General features: G+C 35.0%; 1 protein-coding gene and 1 long non-coding RNA gene across 2 annotated transcripts; both read right to left on the bottom strand.

Moving 5' to 3' along the window:
• Positions 1 to 1,277: 1,277 nt before the first annotated feature.
• On the bottom strand, positions 1,278 to 2,779 carry LOC110884721. Its single transcript, XR_002561494.2, has 2 exons — positions 2,268 to 2,779; positions 1,278 to 1,561 (listed from the first exon to the last, which is right to left on the bottom strand). It is a non-coding gene; the product is annotated as an uncharacterized LOC110884721 (long non-coding RNA).
• Positions 2,780 to 3,813: 1,034 nt separating this feature from the next.
• Positions 3,814 to 21,574, bottom strand: LOC110884718 (separase). The gene is made up of 27 exons (XM_022132434.2): positions 20,821 to 21,574; positions 20,454 to 20,631; positions 20,252 to 20,359; positions 18,735 to 18,869; positions 18,281 to 18,633; positions 18,073 to 18,178; positions 17,868 to 17,993; positions 17,476 to 17,775; positions 16,978 to 17,094; positions 15,909 to 16,130; positions 15,709 to 15,819; positions 14,897 to 15,034; positions 14,450 to 14,818; positions 14,014 to 14,103; positions 13,643 to 13,903; positions 13,430 to 13,553; positions 11,909 to 12,604; positions 11,579 to 11,816; positions 11,205 to 11,307; positions 10,900 to 11,097; positions 10,115 to 10,155; positions 8,783 to 9,009; positions 8,459 to 8,702; positions 7,223 to 7,580; positions 5,640 to 5,879; positions 4,597 to 4,684; positions 3,814 to 4,502 (listed from the first exon to the last, which is right to left on the bottom strand). Exons 1-27 carry the CDS (start codon positions 21,465 to 21,467, stop codon positions 3,994 to 3,996), a joined length of 6,327 nt encoding a protein of 2,108 aa, XP_021988126.1. The 5' UTR covers positions 21,468 to 21,574; the 3' UTR covers positions 3,814 to 3,993.
• Between the last annotated feature and the right edge of the window lie 310 nt (positions 21,575 to 21,884).

Below are 21,884 nucleotides of genomic sequence, written 5' to 3'. Positions count from 1 at the left end.
TTTTCGAGGCCTAACAACTATATTAACGACCATATAACCGTTATTCAGCGAAGCAAACCAGTTCCTCAAATCAATTTTTTTAATCCCTAAGCAGTTTTTTTACACCTCTAGAACCAATTTTTTATCAAGCCCAAACCGATTCGTGTTCTCTAATCGCCAGTTAGGTCAGGCTCAAACTGATTTGGCCTAAACCAGTTCCTTCTGTGTATAGGGTCGGGTTATGACCCGGTTTCGCAGGACGAAACCGGTTTTTTATAGACCTCTAGTTAGAAGTAAGGTTATTTTTTTCATTTCTTGAAACAAGAGTTGTTCATAGGCCAAGCGAAAACCAACTCGGGCTAGTGCCAAGCCCATTTAGCCTACTCCTAAAGAATGAAAACAAGGGTTAGCCTAAAAGCCTAGAAAGGCCATCTACATCACAGCCAAGCTAATACCCGGCTTTAAGAGCATTCGCATCCATTCCATTATATTTTCACCCTAAATTACACTAAAAAATACTACATTTTGTCTCTCCTTTTCAATTAAATAATATTTTTTATACCTTTATCATTACCTTTTCCCTCTCTTCCACTCACAACCACTTTCAAAATATATTAAAAAAATTATAGGGGTGAACAGTGTCCGTCTAAATATACAGATGAACAGTAACATTTTGCTCTCTCATCCGCTCACAACCACTTTTTATACTCTTTATATTATAAAAACTCTACATACATAATTTGATAGCATGGATGTGAATGCTCTAATACCACTTGTTGAGGTCCAAGATTTGTTATTGTCCAGATTCCGCAAAGCGCAACACCGTAAAACCTACTTGAAGTTTCGTTTTGAAACCCATTAGCAATAGAATATATACTTATCTATATAGGGTAGGGTTCTAGAGTGAACAACCTCTCAAGAGTGAACTGTGTGAACTAATCATAGCCCTTGATTATCTTTTTTGTTGAAAAGGATAGGATGGTAATTATACATTAAGTTATTATTAATTAATCCATGGAAGTTACACTTTCCTATTTTTTTGTCATCACTTAAAATATCTTTTAAATCTAAACAAGTGTATATCATAATCATTATTAAAAAAACCCAGATTTTTTTTTTCAATCCACCAGTTCATCATCGATAAAAACCCATATTTCAATTACGTACACACATTCATGAATACCGAAGTACACCTGTGTATTTAAATTTAATACACCTATGTACAGACATATATACATTTGTGTATAATCTGTTTTTTAGATTAGTAAACTCATACTACTTCACCATAAACCATAACATGTCCCAAAAACAAATCCGAAAACATATTATAAGGTATACAAACCAACTAAACATCTAGTTTACATAAAAAAAATAACCCAACGAAACAAACAAATAGCCACATATCGGAAAAACAAAAACATAGTCTTCATCGCGGAGCGTGTTAGCATGGGAGTACAAAATCTTGACAACATACTTCTTCACATCAATCTTCCCGGCATACTTTTTTACAGCAACCTATCCGGTATTATTCCTTCAAATTGCCCACATTTCGGATGATTCACTGATTCCTTCAAATTACCAACTGTAAAACACAAATACGTTTATACAGGTCAATGAATGTCTTAGATAAATAAAAAGACCAATACTTTATACACAGGTGTACACCCAATTTACACAGGTGTATACGCAGTTTATACCTACAATAAATTTGTATACACATGTGTACACCAAATGTACAAACACTGTATACACAGGTGTACACCCAAATTACATAAGAAACTGAAACAAAACCGAAGCTTATGAAGACCCTCGGCCAAACAAAACCGAAGCTTAAATCCACTGTTGTTGCTGTTTCATAGCCCAATTCAAGAACCTCGTAAAGCATAAAGGTATAATAAAAAACCACCATAAAAGTAACAAATGATTATACAAAATGCATATCACTAAATAAAAAACAAAGTAAACTCTAAAGTAATTGTTTTGTAGAATCTTAAGAGCCCCATGAAGTAGAAAGTTATAATCTTTAATACTGTTTCATTAAGTGATAAAAAAAAACCTAGATTTATAAGTATGTCAAACCCCAGTTGAACAAAAAGACCCACTTTGAATAAAAAATTGCATCGATGAAAAAAATTTGACCAAAAAAACCCTTATCTATAACTTCAGCCATATATTCATAAATAAAAGAACACAGATGCAAACAAAACATTTAACTTTTAAAATTACTCAAACTAAACACATTTAATAAACAAAATTAGGTAAGAAACAACATCTAAAATAGTTTATACCTCGAGTGAAGATCGATTCATACAATAAAACACAAAATTATGATCAATAATCATCTTCTTCCGAATACCACCACGGCTGCTGCCGTGCACCACCATGGCCGGCCGTCGTGGGTGCCGTTGTACACCATGGTTGTATTGATGAATGGATCTGTTGTTGACGAACTGGTTGTATTGATGATGTATGGATCTGTTGTTAGCGAACTAGTTGTGCACCACCTGCAACTGCCTTCATGGACATCGCCATCACCGTCGTTAACCATCAACCACCTCCACCTTCATTTTCATCTCCGGCGACTGCATCGTCTACCATCGTCATCATCATCGTTCTAGTATGGTTGTTGATCAGAGGTAGTAGATATCGAGCAGGAGATGGTTATCGATCGGAGGTAATAAATCAATCGATGGTGGTTGTCGTGGTGTTGTTGTTTGTATCGAGAAGGGGAGAGAGAAATCGAGCAGGAGAGAGAAACAATAATGGATTTGAATTTATGAGATTTTAATATAATGGAAACAATTTAGGTTTCCTATTTGAATTCTTTTGATTGTGTAATTACACATATACCCTTTTGTATTTAATTAAAAAGAAAATTTTACCAAATAATTACTATCATGCCATTCAATTAAAATCTCAAGATCATAAAAATCAAGGGTCCAGATCAGTTCACACAGTTCACAAAGAAGGATGTTGTTCACTCATGATCCCTATCCTATCTATATATATACTTGAAAACCATGATCAATGGACCATGGTGTTAAATTTTCTTTTTTTACTCTTAAATTTATAGACTTTACATATTCAATCTAGTAAGTGATACATTGACCCCTAATTTTTGTTATTTAACTATTTTGACCCTTGATTTATTTCTACTTGATAACTTCACATCTCATCTTCTGCGACACTTCAATTTTTTTATTTAAATTATATTTACAACTTTACACCACGTGCGAGCCATTGTATTTTTTTTATCTATGCCTAATCACGTTAATGTCACTAACATAATGTGTTTAACAAAGTAAAACACGCGTCATGTCACATGTATGCACAACGCATCAATGTAATCATCGTATCGCATGTAACGAAGTCACATGAGTTTGCCGCCGCAACGCACACGGGTATAAATCTAGTTAGTATTATATATAAATAGGAGATAAAATTGAAAGCTTTTGAATAATACAAAGTTAAAGGCATTATCGTCTAGAGTACCATGGATATAATACTCATCACTTATGCTATTTAGACTTTAGTTCATTTGTTTTATCATGAATTAAGATCATTTATTTTTTTTTCTTTAAATTTACTTTCTCAATTTTGTATATATGTATACCTATATATTATATATCTTGTAGAGATGTCATATTAGAACATACTTTTAACAAACTCAAACCAAACGTTGAGACTTCATCAAACGCATTATTGCCAATTGCCATTGTAATCCTGATATCCAAGCCCATATTTGAAAGTGTGTAGCTGCAGGGGCCTCCCATATCGCAGGCCCAATTCTCTGATAACTGTTCTTAGTCTCTATATAATATAAGTCACACAATGGGCATATAAAGTGTAATGTTATCCATTAATACAATTTGATTACTTTATATTCATGTATACATACATATTTCAGTCTACATTCGGTTACTCATGCAGACTCATAAAAATAAACAAACCATTTAAAATCATTTTATATGAATCCTAACATCTATAAAAAAAAACAAACAAAATCTAACATACTTACAAATCTTTCCTTCGAATGCCTGTTGGCACACCATAACATACGGGTGCAGCTCCAATTAGAAACGGTAGTGTACACGCTTGACGGGCTTGACCCATAAAAGACCCGATCTTCGGTCTATGCTTACAACCAAGTGTTACCTCACAATCTTCAACAGATTTACTTCTTGCTAGTTTCTTTTTTCCCTTTCTAGGTCCCCCATCAGTGACACTCATGTCTTTGAATTTATCCGAAAGTTGAGTACACTGTGCACAATCTACTGAGATATTTGATCTTGCTTTTATCCATCCATCCAACACTGTTTTACAAAACCGATCAATATCCTTGTCCGTCACATCCCACAAGTTGGCGATGATTACAGGTGAGCCCGCAAACATATAATGCAATGGAGCCCCTTTTGGAGTGTATGAGCCGTTTAAAGATAGAGAACCACTACTGCAGCCCATAAGAAGCGTAGCTGCACACCGCTCGAGTTTTTGAATCTCACCACCAGGAATGTATTGTACCCCTAAAATCATGTATATATTACCAAAAAAGTGGATTAAAATTTGAAACTAAAGAAATTTATAACCACGCAAAGAAAAAGTGTAAAGCATATTTACCGCTTCCGTGTCCAAGGTAAATGAAAAGATCGTGGTTTTTTAACGCGGTACTCAATTCATCCACACTGGGTGAGGTGCCAGCTGTCCCCTGATAAATAAGTTAAAACTAATCAATGAACGACACATGATGATTTTACTTCTTTTAATGAGAATGGATTTAGTTGAACCCAATTCAGGTTGTATTCTTATTGTTAAGAAGTCAAACGAGTTAAATCTACAAAAATGGTAGCTATAAAGAAAACGAGCCGACAATCATCTAAGGTATATATTTAATGCAAGCATCCTATACTGTATTTCGAACTATTTAAATCATTGTTGAAGTATGCGAGTTAAATCTACGAAAATGATAGCTATAATGAAAACGAACCGACAATCATCTAAGGTATAGATTTAATGCAAGCATCCTATATTGTGTTTCAAACTATTTAAATCATTGCTAAGAGAGTAAACTGCTAAAATCGCCCCTGAAGTTTGGGCACTTTTGCCAGATCCATCGAAAAAGTTTTTTTTTCTCAACTGGACCACTTAGGTTTCACAAAAGTTGCCAGATCCATCCATTTCTCTAACATCGTTAAATACTAACGTTAAATGATGGTAGTTTGGATGGATCTGGCAAGTGCCCGAACCTCGAGGACACTTTTGACAGTTTACTCCTTTTAGCGTTTTTCTACTCTTTTATTAACATTTTCTTATAGCTTTTTTTAAACGCTTTTTATATAAGAAACTGTTGATAAAAGGTTAGAAAAACACTAAAAGAGTAAATTGTCATAATTGTCCCTGAGATTTGGGCACCTGCCAGATCCATCCAAAATACTCATCATCACTTAACGTTAGTATTTAACGGTGTTAGAGAAATGGATGGATCTGGCAACTTTTGTGACACCTGAGTGGTTCTGTTAAGTAAAATAAACTTTTTGGACGGATTTGGCAAAAGTGCCCAAACCTCAGGGGCGATTTTGGCAGTTTACTCTTGTTAAAATATGTGATCTTTGTAATAGAAGTAATGTTTCCTTAATGAACAATGTAGGATTGAGCACACATACCTCTAAATTTTGATCTTTAAACCAATTACCAAATTCAGCTTCCGTGCTGCTAAGATCGCCACCTGGATTCAGCAAATAGTAGGCGTCCAATGGATCAATCATAGGAAAGAGTGAAGAATCTTTCCCGTCTTTTTCCTGAGAATGACAGCATCTACCATAAGTGCACGAAATGCTGGCAACTGAAGGCATCCGGTACACTTCTTGGTTTCTTAATATCGGTAGGCTTTCCCATGGCAGCATCTACACACCAAACGACAAAAACATGTTCATGTTACCAATTTAGTCAAGACAAAAAAAAAAACATTTAATATAAAGCTTAATCGGTAGAGGTGGCAAAATAAGCGGTTTGGGTAATCAGGTCACATCAAAACGAGCAAGACAGTTGTACATTCTTTAAATGCATAACCTATTAAATCTGATTACAAAACTATATAATTTGATAAAAATAAGAAAGATTCTAAAAATAGAACTCAAGTGGGGTACTACAAGCATATGAATACATATCAGGGAAGCTTTGACCTGTTTAGCATGTTCGACCCGCTTAATTTTTATTTTATTTTTTTGTCAATTACTACATATGACCTGTGGATCTGTTCTATAAAATACACCCCAAATTGACACGCTTCCGAAAATAATCGGGTTGCAATTACCACCTCTGCTATCAAGGCTATGCCACAAATTGTCGCAATGTCAATTAAAAAAAGTAAGGCTCTGTTTTAGAAGTTCCTTTTAAAAAAGTAAGTAAAGCTATCAATTTTCCTTAAAAAAACTCGATTCCTGTGGAATGGATAAAAAACTATGTATTAGCTATAGTGGAAATGGGCCGACCATAGTTGTTAATAGTGAATAACGACAAATAGCGTTATAGCACCTATATGCTACATAGCAAATAGCGGTAAATAGCGGGCGCTATTTTATAAGTAGCGATACACTAAAAAAATTATATGTATATTATATCAAAATACCTTGGTATATACGCTATTTTACATGTATATTTAATAAAACCCTAAAATCCAGCTATTCTATAGCTGGATTTAATCGCTATTTTGCCTATTTATATTTAAAAAAAACTGAAATCCCGCTATTCATGGCTACATACCCTGTAGCGACCTTCGACCTATACGCTACGCTATTCGCTACAACGACCATAGCGACCGCTATTGACAACCATGAGGCCGACAAGATCAAACACGCCGAACCTGAAGTGTATCCAATGGGTAGAATGAAAAAAAAAAAAAAAACTAGTACATTAGCTTTAATGGAATTATGGAAATGAGTCAATCAGATCAAAGAGGCCAAAAGTCACATGCTTAAAACCTCCTAAATTGCTTTAAAACTTGAAGTAATGGCCAAGAAGTATGTGTCGACCCAACCCAACCCATTTGGACCTACACTAACAAAGTACTCGTTTGAACCGTACCCAACCCGCTTCTTTGCCACCTATGGAATACAAACTAACCAAATGAGTATCGCCACTTAGATTAAAAAACAGGTTGCGCATAAGTCAGCGAAGTCACAAACAATGGCATTTTTAGTAAAGAAAAATTGCAAGAAAATGCATGAAACATAACAAGATTACGAACCTGAATGTCAAAGTCTGGCACCAAAATGACGGGTTCTCTATCTACATACTCTTCTATTCCAATTTCGTGCATTGTGCTTAACAACAAATCAGAAACTAAAGAGGACAAGCTCCCATCATTAATGAGTTCTCTTCCACCAACGTAGCATCCTTTTTTCATTATCAACTCTGATAAACAGTCTTCTTGTCGTCTACCACCTCTAAGTACAGCTTTTATGATGTTTTCATGAACATCAATTTTACACTTGGATTTAAGATCTTTTCTGAGTTTCTTGTGTAACAAATCAAAGTGCTTGTGATCTGACGGTCCTCCCAACAGCAGGTGCTTCCACGGGCCAAACCATAAATCTTCCATGTCTCTGGGAAAAGCAAGTAGATAATAAAAATGAGATTTCAGTTAAGGATAATGAAATAAAAGCATCATAAAATATGTTCATAACTAGTTACATATACACAGCTTAAAAAAAATTTAATAGTACATAAAGATAAATGATTGTTATGTTGACCAGAAAACATTTACTGTTCTTTCTTTATAGAGTAAAATGTCATTTTCGTCCCCCTGAAGTTTGGCCAGTTTTGCAACTTTCGTCGTCGAAAGGTTTGTTTTTTCGCATCTGGATCCAAAAGGTTTAAAACCTTGCTATTTTCATCCGACTCGTTAACTCCGTCCATTTTTCTCCTTAAGTCAAGGGTATTAGCGTCTTTTTAGACATTTTTTTATTAAACTAAAAACACTATAAGAAATAAAGTCAAAAGAGGTGGATCTTTATTTCTTATAGTGTTTTTAGTTTAATAAACACGTCTAAAAAGACGGTAATACCCTTGACTAACGGAGAAATATGGATGGAGTTAACAAGTCGGATTAAAATAGCAAGTTTTCAAACTTTTTGGATCCAAATACGAAACAACAAACGTTTGGACGAAATTTGCAAAACTGGCCAAACCTGAGGGACGAAAATGGCATTTTACTCTTCTTTATAAATACTTTATTTGTGAAATAAAACAATAGAATCTATGTCATTACAATATTTAACCATTCTTCATGTAAAAACAATTTATGAGACTGTTAGGATAAATAAATACACACTGAATAACTTTCAGTCTGTTTCCCTTTAAGCTAATTTTTTTAATTAAATCCATTTAACCCAATAAAGATAAATCATAACCCAATTCTAGCTTAGGCTATCAAGTGGGCCAAAATCGCCACATTTATGACCAAAAGTAGCGGGACCCTCACCTTAAAAGATCACTGAGCCATTGATCAAGCTTTCGTCTTTGATCCCACCATCTTAACCTGTTTTGATTGGTATTCTCCAAAGTGGGGAATCCAGATGCCGATAAATAACTTTCCTCCAAAATTGTTCTAAACAATGGTGCGATATCATCAACAACAGTACGGCCCCATGGACAATGCCATGGTTTATCCGAACTCTTTTTTTCAAATAAGTTACCGGAACTTGAATGATCATCATCTTCACTTCCTAAAGGTTTCAAGCAGGCAACAAATTAGTTCAAATGCAAGTTAATATACGATCGTGAACATGTGTAGCTAGTTAGTTACCTTTTGAAATTGAAACAATGGGCAAAATAACGACTATAGGTGCACAGTCTAGATTCAGACGTGATAACATTATCCATGAATGAGTAGGTTCATAGAGTAATAAATTTCTCAGCCAGCTGGCGTAATCATCTCCAAGTACACTAATGCAGATAATGGTTGCGCGATGAAGACCTTGAAAAAAATTCAATACGAATTCTTCAAGATCCAGAAGAGATTCAGGTGCCAGCCTGCAGAAATGAGTGTTAAGAGACCGTGTTGCTTATGTGGCAATTTCTGCTCATTGCTTGTAGACAGGTTGATCCGGGCTATGTTTTGTCTAACAGATTTAACAGGTAAACTCAAAAATAAAAGATAAAAATAAAAACGAATCAATTGGGTCAAAAGCCTTAATAGTTGATAGCATATCGTAAACACATAAAACCTCAATTATCAATTTATTTGAAAAATTAAATTATTGCTGTTATAGTATAATATTTGCAATCATATATGACACACTTAACTTTTTATAAAAAGAACCATAGCTGTTAATAGCGCTCATAGCGGGCACAATAGCGAACAGCGTAGCAAAGCGCTCATGTGTCGCTAACTGATTTTGGCAGCTCCATAGCTGGTAAATAGCGGGACTTTAGGTTTTTTCTGTTTTAATATAAATAGCAGGATTTAATAGGTATAACGGGATTTTAGTTTTTTGTTAAAGATAATACATATAAGATATTTCTAAAATTTTCTTATGGTGTGTCACTAAACATAAAATAGCGTCCGCTATTTCATCGCTATCGCTACGTAGCATGTAGGTATGTAGCTTGTTGCTATCGTCCGCTATTCGCTATTAACTGATAAAAATTACAAGATCAACAGGGAGGTTCAGTTGATCTCAAAGGGGTGGTCTGGAAGAGATCTTCAGACGAAGGACTAAACAAGTAAAATAATAATTAAAGTTATTTAATTATTATTGAATTATCTATTAGTATTAGTTTTATTATTATTTGTTTGGTTAATTGTTGTTTAGTATTAGTTTTACTATTATTTGTTTTATTATTTTTTTAGTGTTGTTTAGTATTTGAGTTAAAGAAGAAATAGAATTCGTATTAGTCTAGGATGGCTAGTCTTTAAATATTGAGTCCTTGTAATCAAGTTTTTTCATTCACAAAGTCAATAGAAGTAAATTTGTGAATCCCGTACCCAGACTTAACATTAACAACTATGAAAAGAACAATTGACAAGTGCTTTGGGTGTTGACCCAAATGGTACAAATAAATTATTTGCTTGATATATTACCCAACCCGCCCGTTTTGCTACCTCTAGTGAGGACTGAAGAGGCAAGACACGTACCTGTGCAAGCTGAGAAGAGTTGAGCTGGATGGGAAAGAACCCTGAAAACAAAATTTGGTGACACAATTAAATGCATCGTCTAAAATGTACAAATCAGCAAAAAGTGGTTAACTGTTTGTGAATAGAATCCGGAATCACTATAAAATGTTTCATGAATAATGCGTTAAATGATAAGGTGGGTTCACCTTCACATTTCAGTAACAATTTGCATACATACACATAAAAGAACAGCTTTTTAAGGATGTATAACCCAATATGTACAAAGTTTTTAAGAATCGTGTGGCTACTAGTAAGTTTTGGATCAATAGATTAGACATTTATCAACAAAGGTAGAACATTGTGTCTTGATTCACTAGCAAAAAGGTTAAATGCAGAGATTATTCTAATTTTGATTGAAGTGATTTGCATTGTTTGGCTCATCGCCGTGACAAATATCACAATGTGTATTAATTTAAATTAAATAACTTGGATATTTATTCTTGTCATTAAAAACATGTAAGGCCAAACACACAGTGTGTGTTTAAGACACATAAAAAATATAAAAGCTTACACTGGTTTATTTGTAGTAAAAATAGTATCTCTCATTTAATAACACCATGTAGACTCAAAATAAACAGGTGTCACCATCTAGGAGATGTGCATATCCAAACTTAACCAGAAGTTTAAACTAAAGAAATCACTAGAGAGAGGATAAAACAATTTTTTTGTAAAATGCATCAGCATATGAACATTTATTAAATGCATTAAAAAAACAATGAAAACATTTATTTTTTCCAAATCCTTACATCGCCATCCATAGTATTCTGATCTTTTTGCGTCCCGAGACGAGAAAATAACTGATAATTAACATGTGTTCCTAGTGACGCTTGATGGAAATATGCCGCCCATTGACTCTCTAATAACGAACTGCTAGAAGAAGTCAACATAGAAAAAGTTTCGATTGAAGGAGCAAGTGTATACAGAACTGCTAACAATCGTGAAACCTGCAACATCAACATCAATGGCCAAAGTCAAACACAGTTGGAATGTATAACTAAATTTTGTCAAAAGGATTAAAATGACGGCTGTGTTAAACTATAATTGTAATTACCTTTTGAAAAAGTTCAGGAACCTCACGGCAAACTGTGAAAGACAGCTTTAAACCGGAAACTACTATGGGTATGGGAATGAAAGACATGTCACAAGAGCGGTTCCTAAAGAAAACAAATTAAACGAGATGATACATCAGTAAGATCAAGAGACATATTCAATTCTTTAATTCTTTAGTTATTATATAGCAGTTGATGAAACTAGAAAAGCACTTTTACTAGTCAAATTGTAAATAGACTAACTTCCAAAACAAGTTCAGTAAGAATACCAACAAATATCAGATCATTTCTCCAAAAAGATACATAGATTATAAGATGAAGAAACAACTAGATAACATTTAAAGCATATAGACCTTTTATGATTAAAAAACAGTACCTTGTACCATTGTCACAAGAGCTTCTTAAAGAAAACCAACATATGTTGTAGAGTAACGATGCATGCTCAATTGCAAGCATGTCACCAATCACATTCTGTTTTATTAACTCTCCCAGAAAAGTGAATGAAATCTTAAAATTTGACGTGTGAAACGTGCTTCTGTTGACCAGCACAGATATGCTTTCCAAGAATATATCATGTGCTCTTTGAGTTTCGCCATGTGCCCACAAACATTTTCCTGAAAACGTAAAGGATTAAACAGTTCAAAACAAAAACACACCGTCTTTATAACAACAAAAGGTAATAAACTTCAGGTTAGTTTTACAATACCTATCCCGATGAGAAGTTTAACCAAAAGCCGTCTGCGCGTGCACTCCCATTTCATCTGTATAACACTTGTAACCGATGCTGATTTCATAACTCCAAAAGGAACACAATGCCAACAATTTATTTCATCGGAAACACATGTAACCTCACATCCACAAGAAATAATGTGGTCACCCTTTGACTTTTGTACCCCCTTAAACTCACTTTGAGCATTTTCATTCTTTTGCTTAGAGGATCTAGTGACTCTAGAAGTCAACCTTTGCTCTTGTGGTAAACTTATAGCGGTTTTCCTACCCCTTCTAGTTACTTTCGGTTGGATTGCTTCTTGTTCTTCGTGATTTTGACAATCAGATGAAATGCTATCGTTCCCGCCAACTAAAACTCTATCACAAAACATTGTGTTTGTTGAAACTGTTTCCTTAGGGTAACTAATACAGTTTTTCCATTCAGAAAGCTTCAGTTTTTCTAAAGCAGATCTATAGAAATTTTCGGCTTTTGATAATCCATCAAGTTTATTAACATCTGTGCTATTAAAACGCCTTCTGCATAGATCGCCAAATTGTTTGCCAACTGTAGCTTCCATGATTAACTTGCACTTCAAGCAAGAAATGAGACTGAAGCTATCAACCAGCATACGATTCGCACTTTCCAATTCTTTTTCAGCTAAATGCCAACACTGTTGTTTACAGTATAGTTTGCCTTGAAAAAAAAAAAAAAACAGATCAAATTCAGTTGGCATATACAAGTGGAAGCATCTAACAATTATTAACTGATAGATGGGACACAAAAATAATATTTTGCAAATACTACTTGGTAAAGGTAGAAATTTCAACCAATTTAATTATTTATAAAGTACACGAATGGTCCCTATGGTTGACAAAAATTTTGGATTTAGTCCCTAGCTTTTAAAAAGTACATGAACGGTCCTGTGGTTTGCATTTTGTAATGCATTTAGTCCCCAACTTTTGCCAAAATATTTGGATGGTCCCTGTGATTTGTACTTGTAACGCATTTAGGCCCTAACTTGGACATGCTAAAACCTTTATATTTGTTATCTGGGGACTACATGTGTTACAAAGTGCAAACCACAGGGACCATGCGTGTACTTTTGAAAAGTTAGGGACCAAATCCAAAATTTTGGTTGACCACAGGTACCATCCGCGTACTTTACTCTTATTTATATCAGACAACTTTTGTAATTAAACTTCACACCCTAACTTCTGATTAAGAATTCAACAATTTCGATAGAAAGTCTGTTTGGTCAACGGTCAACCTAACACGACTTGTGATAAATCATACAAAAATTTACCCATTTTGTCCTGAACCAACCTTGACCACCCGCTTGACCCACCCAGTTTGCCTTTTTACTACTTATGGTCCGAAAAGTAGTGGCATTTATATTATATAATATACATGCAGGGAACTTGTAGAGTTGTACGTCTTTGTGGTTCTTAAGTGAGCAAGTGATGTCATTAGATTAACAAACATGCAATAAAACAAAAAAAAGAAAATAAAATTACATACCTAAAGCAGTAGAAAAACTAACTAAAAAGATCGGCAAGCTTTGGAAAGAAGAAATGTTCTTTCCCCAAAGAAAAAGAGATTCAGCCTCAGATCCATTACCGACAATCTCTTGAATAGTTCCTACCTGGATTACATCAGCCAAATATTAACAAGAATTTGATAAATTAAAATTTTAGAAAAAGTTAGAAAACCATTTAAATTTAAAAATTCCACCTGACGGATGCTTTCAAGGTAACAACGAAGTACGTTCCATGGGGTCAGAATAAAGTCAAAGTCACTTGAACCCTTATTGTTTGACCAAGCTCCGGTAGCTACTGAAGTTTGCATGTGAAAAGTCTTGAGTCCATATCCACGTTTCTGAACTATTTCCCCATTATCACCAATGATATCGTTATGTTGCTCAATTGTGTATATGAAATTCTTTTGAAAAAGTTTCGTGCGCAATCGATGGGCTTCTTTGGCATATAAAAGAGCCTACAAAGAAGGGGCAATTTGTTAGAAAATAATAAGGTTAAGTTGCACACAAAAAAAACTACTAAGACTAAAATAAGTTAAAATATGACACCAACATTTGATAAATGTACCTCGATCATGGTTCCCTTTGATATCATTTTTTCACTCAAATCATAATACAAGTTTGAAGAAAGAAACAATGACTTGCTTGTCACAGGAACCTACAATAAGAAGTGAATGTGGATAAAAGATTAGCAAAAGTATCACATTCCAGATGTAATCACAAAAAACCATAGGTGAAAAGTTTGACCAATTTACTTATAAATAATTCAATTTTGGTAAGTGTTTCACCTTAACGGGTCAAAATAGTTAAAGCCAAAAGATTAAACGATAAAACAAACTGGTTGAAATTCGATGTGTATATCAATGCATAAAACCCCATCAATCATTTGCTTATTTAGGAAGTAGATTACTACTGTAATAGCATAGTTTTTGTAATCATATTTAGCAAACTAATCAGTTATGAAATTTTTAAAAAAAAAAAAAAACATATAATAAGAGTCATACACTGTTACCGAGATCAAAAGCAGTCTTCTTGATAACATCAGTTGTTAAATGTGCATATCCGGTTGCAAGATCATGTTTACAAGAGCTTGGAGAAGAAAGAGTAGAGATAACCGAAAAGCACTGTTGAAAACCAACTTCTAGAGATTTTGATTTCTCCATACAACTTTTCCAGAACTGCATAGACTTTGACGATTTGCAGTGCCTTGAAAATGTCGAAATAAACGCATCGTTTACATGTGAAGTGCAAAGGGCGTGACTAAGGCTTTTACTTTGCCAGAGCATGGCCAAACACTCCTTTAAAGAAACATTCTTGCAGGTGCAATATCTGATCATCAGCTCATATATGTCGGAATGAATGTCCATATAGCCCTACAACAAAAGACATTACAAACAATGAGGCACACATAATAAAAAAAAATAAGTAACAAGGACAACGAGAAAACAAACCTTGAGAGATAACAAATCACCAACATGGTACAGCAAGATAAGGGTATTATGATACACCTTATCAGTTTGTTTAACAGACTGGGAATGCTCTTGGCCCAACCATAGCTTTAAAGCGTAGCCAATATCTTGAACAAAAACCTGTTTGCATCATAAAAAGTAAATACAAAGAGCAAAAACCTGTTGGCTCAACCATGGCTAACAGGCCCTTGGTTTTAAAAAGCGATAGGCGCACAAAAGCGAGGAGGTCTATAATAGAGGCGCAAAAGCGGTGGCCGTTTCGTACCTGAGGTGCATGGTGATTATATACATATTTTTATATATCCCATAGGTTTTTAGCTTCATTTACCCAAAACATAGCTAAAAATAAGGTTTTTATACCATTTTACCTACATGTACAAACCAACAAACCCAAAGCACAACATTTTTCAGCATAAAAACGCCTCAGATACATAAAGCGCGCGCCTCAGGCCAAAAGCCTCATAAAACCCTAAAATTTGCGCCTTTTAAGCACTTCTAGTATTTACTCTAGGCGCTGAGCAAAAAAGCCCCAACACCTGCGCCTCAGCGCTTGAGGTGCACTTTTTAAAACCAAGGCCATAATATTTTAAACACGACATTTTTTTGTTACAAGTCAAGCTGGGTTGACCACGAACGCTTATTTGGCCCATTTGAGATAAAACATAACCCATACTCACTCAGGCGTAAGTAAGCGGTTCAAAACTGCCACCTCATTAATGTGATAATATGATATACATGTGTATGAATGAACTACAACGCCTGAAACATTAATATTTACTTTTGTTAGGTAGTACCTTAGAGTTTGGTTCTGCCTCTTGGGTACACAATGCACGCAAGCAATACGCCTCAGCTAACAAATTACAAACCGGACCACAGGCTTCCTTGTTCTTGTTGTACATATCACTCTGGATTAGTTGCAAAGTCACTTTATATCGGTAAACTAAAATAAATATGAAAAGATAAGAAAGAAGAATTTAGAATGAAAGTAGCTGACCATAGTAGATATTGTTTCAGACAAAATGTCAATGCACTCATTTAGACCTTCAACTCCACATGCTCTTAATTCCCTTGCTTTTGCAATCAGAATCCTAGATTTATTTAACAAATTGTCTTTTGTACTGTAGATATCTTCTAAAAGAATGTTAGAGATGATCTTTTGCATTTTTTTACATAATTCAGGATTAAGAGATTGTATTTCCTTATAAGCTTCAAGCTCCTGAACAAAATAAACATATCTCAATAGTTAAATCTACAATAAAGGACTCGTGAAAATATTATGAAACCATAATAGCATAAAAACATAAAATGGGATTGTAAAAAAAAGTATATAAGAGATTCAGTCCTTGGTTTAAAATAGCGTGAGGCGCTCCGAAGCGTTTTGGTTTCAAACGCTTTAGGTGAGGCGAGAGCTTCACGTATGTGAGGTGCTCAAAATAAAAACTAATATATATATATATATATATATAGGACAAAGATCCGTTAGGAACCACCCTTTATTGCGAGAACCGCGAGAACCAAGGTGGTTCTCGCATGAACCTTACCCTATATATATATATATAAAATATTTGTACGCATCAATATGACAGATTCTACTTGTTACTCGATAATAAACACAAAAACATGATTATAAAACACACTTAACCACGTAAAAAACATAGTGAAAACATACATTGAAGTCGAAACACACATAAAACATAAACATAAAATAACAGTCCCTAATCAATAATCATCATAAGCAAGTGCGTATTCTTCTCCATCAACGCTCGTTTTTTTGGGTAAAGAATCCAAATCTGACTTGATTAAAAGCTGTTAGGCCCCGTATGAAACCCTATTGGAGCTGATTTGAAATATTGGGCCCAAATAAAACCCAAATCTGACCTGATTGGGCCTGAAGCGTCGCCTCGAAACGCTTCACGCCAAATAACGCTTCAAGGCCAAAAAAAAGTGTTTTTCCTAACGCCCCGGGCGCTTCACGCCTCAAGCTCGCTTTTTTAAACCAAGAGATACATGTGTGTGTGTGTGCACCACATATACATGAGAGGAAAGAGGGAGTGAGAGAGAACCTGCTCTAATAGAAAACCAAGAGTTTCCTTTGACATTTTCAAAGAAGATGACACCATAGAATATATGGTTCGAACCCTACACCCATCTTCCGGATCCTTAGTTTCTTTACATAATATCTACAAGCAAAGAATATCAGATAGCAAAGGTGATGCAATTCATGTTATGTGTTATGACTAACATGTCAAACGGGTCAAATCAAAAATAACTAAAATGAAACAGGTCCAATGAATTGAAACTCATCTAAAGTGTATATTATTGTGTAACACACTAACACCTCCTAAATCATTATATTTAATAAAGTTAAATTATCACTAAAATAATTTAACTTTAGTAACTATATCCGAAACAAAAATCACTTTAAAAAGCAGAAAAAACTTTCGACAAATAAGTGACTTGTCAACTCAATCCAACCCATTTTGACCCGTTGACCAACCCAGCTGACCTCATGTTGCCATCTCTAACGTATGTATATATAAAGGCAGTGTTTTGTTACTTACCTTCGCCCATTGTTTAACAAGAGCTACTGGAATTGGAATCTTGTCAAACCAGTTTTGAGCAGCAGACCAACTTTCAAAAAAATCAGTTAAAATCATGCTTATCTCCTCACTACTAGTACCACATTGGTAAAGTATATCCAACAAAAAAGCACTTTTTGCACAAGTTTCTGTGACAAAAACAGCTATGGCATCCTCTGAGAGGTCACTTGTAGACTCATCCTTACTTGAAACAAACAATTTACAATAATTCATTACACACTTCCATGCTGCTTGACAGCATAAATCAAATGACTTTGTTGCCTACAAACAGAATGCACCATCAGTCAAAAAGAATTATATACGTATTTAAATATAATTACAGATTTAGGTTACAGTATACATATGTAACGTACCTCTTTTAATCTATTAGCTTTGTACAAAACTATCCCGACATTGTGTAAAGATGCATACAGATATTTCAATCCGTTAGGTTGAACCCATTTGGCTGAAATTAACTCCTTGAGATAAGCGGTACTTTCCTGCAATGAGTAAAAATAAGATAAGCTCGGTATACGAGATGACCAACAGCATAACATGTAATTACATTTGAAATGAAACCTCAAAACTTTGCTTTGTAGTAAACGAGAGCGTGAAAGAAGCAGTAGCTACAGCCAGTACAGCTCGGCTATTGTCCTCATAAACGTGTTTCTCGTGTTCAAATTTACTGCATCCATAAACCGAAGAGAAGATAATGTCAAAGGGATGTTTATGATTAACTTAAAAGTTATTAAAACAAACTACATGCATCAACATCTTATAGACGTACCAATAAGCATCAAACACAAGTCTAAACTGTTGGAAAACATCTTCAATGTTAGATAGCTTGATAGGATTTGACATGTCACCAAATCCACAAAGTATGCCTTTACGCTCAGACTGTATCAACTCAGAAAGAGGTTCACACAAAAACTTTAAAGAGTTAAAATAAAAGCGCATGAAAGTCCCCGTATGTGCGGTGATAGAGATTCTTAAACTTTGAAGTTGATTCTCGACATCAAGCAAAAGTTTGGGGACAGAAATGTCTTTGGAGTTACCACCTCTGGAATAGTAATTCAAATCACCAGTAGAAAATGTGATGGCATAAAGCCTCATGATAATATCAATCATTGATAAATTGACCTGCAAAATGGTTGTTAGCTTGTTACTAAAACTGGACTCTTTAACAAATACTAGAAAAACATAAATTTAAAAAAAATACACTCAAGAACATATATGCATACCTTTGAAAAGTAATTTGCCAGTTTCTTAAAGTGAGATGCAACTGCATCACGAGGATATGCAGTCGCATTGCGACATTTCATGGCAAAATAAACAACAAGTTCCAAAAAATCAGCGTTAGCCTTTTCCTTGCCAACCTGACAAACATATAGTTAAGCTATTTGTAATTATTGTTGACAAAGGAGATTAATGGAATACATAAAGATTACATTTAGTTAAATTTATAGTTTTATTGCGTATAAATGTTCAAATAAACTTAGAACTCTCCCCAGTCCCCAATGAGGCAATGACAATGTACACATGACACGATTGAGTGAAAGTTTGTCAAGAAATAGGATTGTGTTTCTTATGAAGTTGATAATTCATTTGTATATATGTGTATGATCCAATTCTTCATTTCATTTTTCTATCCAAATTTTATCATAATGTTTGGGTCAACCAGTTTTGACTTCTTACTATCATAGTTATCGATAGCGAATAGCGACAAATAGCGACGAGGTATCTATATGCTACGTAGCGATAGCGACGAAATAGCGCCCGCTATTTTGTGTTTAGCGAGCCGATAAGGTATTTAAAAATTTAAGAAATAAAAAATCGCTATTTGTAATTTATATTATATATATAATGTTAATTTTATACTTTTTTATTGTATAAATTTTGAAGTTTAAGGACTAAATGTAAACTAGTGATGATAGAGGGGGTTAAATGTTAAAATACACAAACTAGTTTTACACTTTTATGTAAATTTTTTACAAGTTTTAGGGACTATATGTTAACTAGTGAAAAGATAGAAGGGTTAAAGGTTAAAATCCAAAAAGTTATTTAACCCTAAAAAGCTAAAACACAGAACGCAGCCGCTCTTCGTCTTCTCTTCTTCTTCATGACTTCCGGTAGGTTTCCGGCAGAAATTATAGCACCGGAGCCTGAATTCGTGGTCGGAATCCCGCTATAATCACGCTATGGAGTCGCCAAGTAACATATTGCGAGATATGGTCGATTCGCTACGAAGCGCGCGATAGCGAACGCAATGTTCGCTATCAATAACTATGCTTACTATGTTCCCTCGAATCTCCATGTGATGTATCTTCCTCATACAAATATCCTCTAGCTACTCAACCTGACTTTCTATTTAACTTAAACATCATGTAGTGTGTGCAGTGTTCCTCCAAACAATTAAAGAAAACTAAATTGTTCTTAAGGTTGTGATAAAATTATTTTTGGCCATTATATTATTGGTGATTCGATTTTCCATAGCGACCCAAGTAGATACTTCGTTTCTGTTGTAGATTTGGATTATATATTGTTTAACTTCTTTTTTCACTTAGCTACGTACTTTGCACCACTCAAAACAAACATACTCTAGAGTACTGTGATGTTCTCTCACAAAATTCCAACCTTGATGACCTCCTTAGCATATTTTTTGCATAACAAATCGTCACACTTCAAAGTATATAACAGAAACTAAAAATGTATAACTTTACTTAAGCATTAAAACTGAGAAACGAGCTTAGAGGATTACCGCGCATTCATTAGCCATTGTATCCAACACCCAAGCTAGTACTTTTTCACTGCCCAAAACTTCATGATCCAGCTGTGAAAATACTAAACTGCATATCTTGTGAGCAAACTGCATTAAAAACATGAATATAAAACTTCATGTTCATCTTATAAAGCTTTGTTAAGGCATCACTCATCAGTAAAACTCTTGTATAGCAACTCACCTTTTCTATCTGATCACTCAGAGACGGTCTTTTATACTCCGAAAATGTTTCAACACAAAATTTACAAATCAAGTTCACATCAAAACTTGCAAGCTCCCCAACCATAAAATAAGCACATTTGCTCATATACGACACAAGCGTCCTATGCAACTTATCATATCCATCCACACCAATAACCCTGTCACATAAACTCACCCATTTTAATAAAACTTCCACTGTTAAAGCACATACATATATACAAGAATGTGTCCCTAACTGCCAATGTCTCCTAGGGTTCCTACCATAGCTTCTAAGCAAAATATCATTTCCTAAACATCAATTAAACTAATTTCATTATTCAATCTTATAACAAACTGTAACAATATACCTCAACCAAGGCTGGATATCGTCAACCATCGAAAGCACTCTACGATACTCCCGCTCCTCTTTACTCTGAATATTAGCAACACGCTTAACAAGCGCGACAACCACCTCGAGCAGCAACACCGCAATCTCCCTATCCTCAATCTCTTTCCTCACTTCCGGAACAATCCTTCCACTTCCATTTTCACTTCTCTTACCACACAAACTCTCTACAAACCCTAGCACAGCCATCCCTACCGCTTCCACCTCATCATATCTCCCCCAATTTCCACAACAATTCATAAACCGAGCCCGCTGAACCTGAATCGTGCATGGTTTACACGACAACTGCGATGAAACAGCCTCCAAACAATCGATACAAAGCCTGTAAGTATCGAACAGTTGTGAAGCGTAACGAGAGTCGATTTTGGGGGTTTCGTTGAGGCGTTTGGGGATGAGTGATAAGGATTTGTTGAGGAATGATAAGAACTGCTTTGCGAGTGATCGGAGAGTGGTGACGTCAGCTTTTGGTGGTTTTTTGTTGAGGACTGGGGTGAATGGGTGGAGGTGTGAGAGGAAGAGGTGGTGGATGTTTGTGAGATCGGTGGAGGATTCGAGCTTTGAGAGGAGTGATGATTCTGTTACGGCGGTGGTGGTGCCGGAATCCGCCATTAGCGGCGGTGTGTGGTGGCGTGTGGGAGAAGAGAGTGAAAGTGGGCGGGAAAGGAACAGGGGTGTGGTTTAAGTGAAATGTTGAAAAGATGGAGGTCAAATTTGGTTTCGGGAGTTACAAAAGTAGTCCCTCTAGTATTTCTCTTTTATATTTGCTACAACAATTTTTTTAACATCCAAAATATAGCATATAAAATAAGGAACAATATGAACTATATTGGCTTACCCTGTAAACGAACAAATGTATAGCGAACTGTTCGTGAATCACTAGGGGAAATTCGTTTATGTGTGTTCTTTTAATAAATGAATGAACATGAACAAGGAGTTCCGTTCGATTTATTAAATGAACGAATACGGACAAAGGTGACGTTTGTTAAATTTTGTTTGTGAACGTTCAGTAATGTCTTCATTTACGTT

This window comes from Helianthus annuus, chromosome 10 (genome assembly GCF_002127325.2).
Source record: "Helianthus annuus cultivar XRQ/B chromosome 10, HanXRQr2.0-SUNRISE, whole genome shotgun sequence".
NCBI classification, from domain to species: domain Eukaryota; kingdom Viridiplantae; phylum Streptophyta; class Magnoliopsida; order Asterales; family Asteraceae; genus Helianthus; species Helianthus annuus.
Note: the sequence above shows the minus strand (reverse complement) of the source record. Positions and strands in the feature narration are given on the sequence as shown.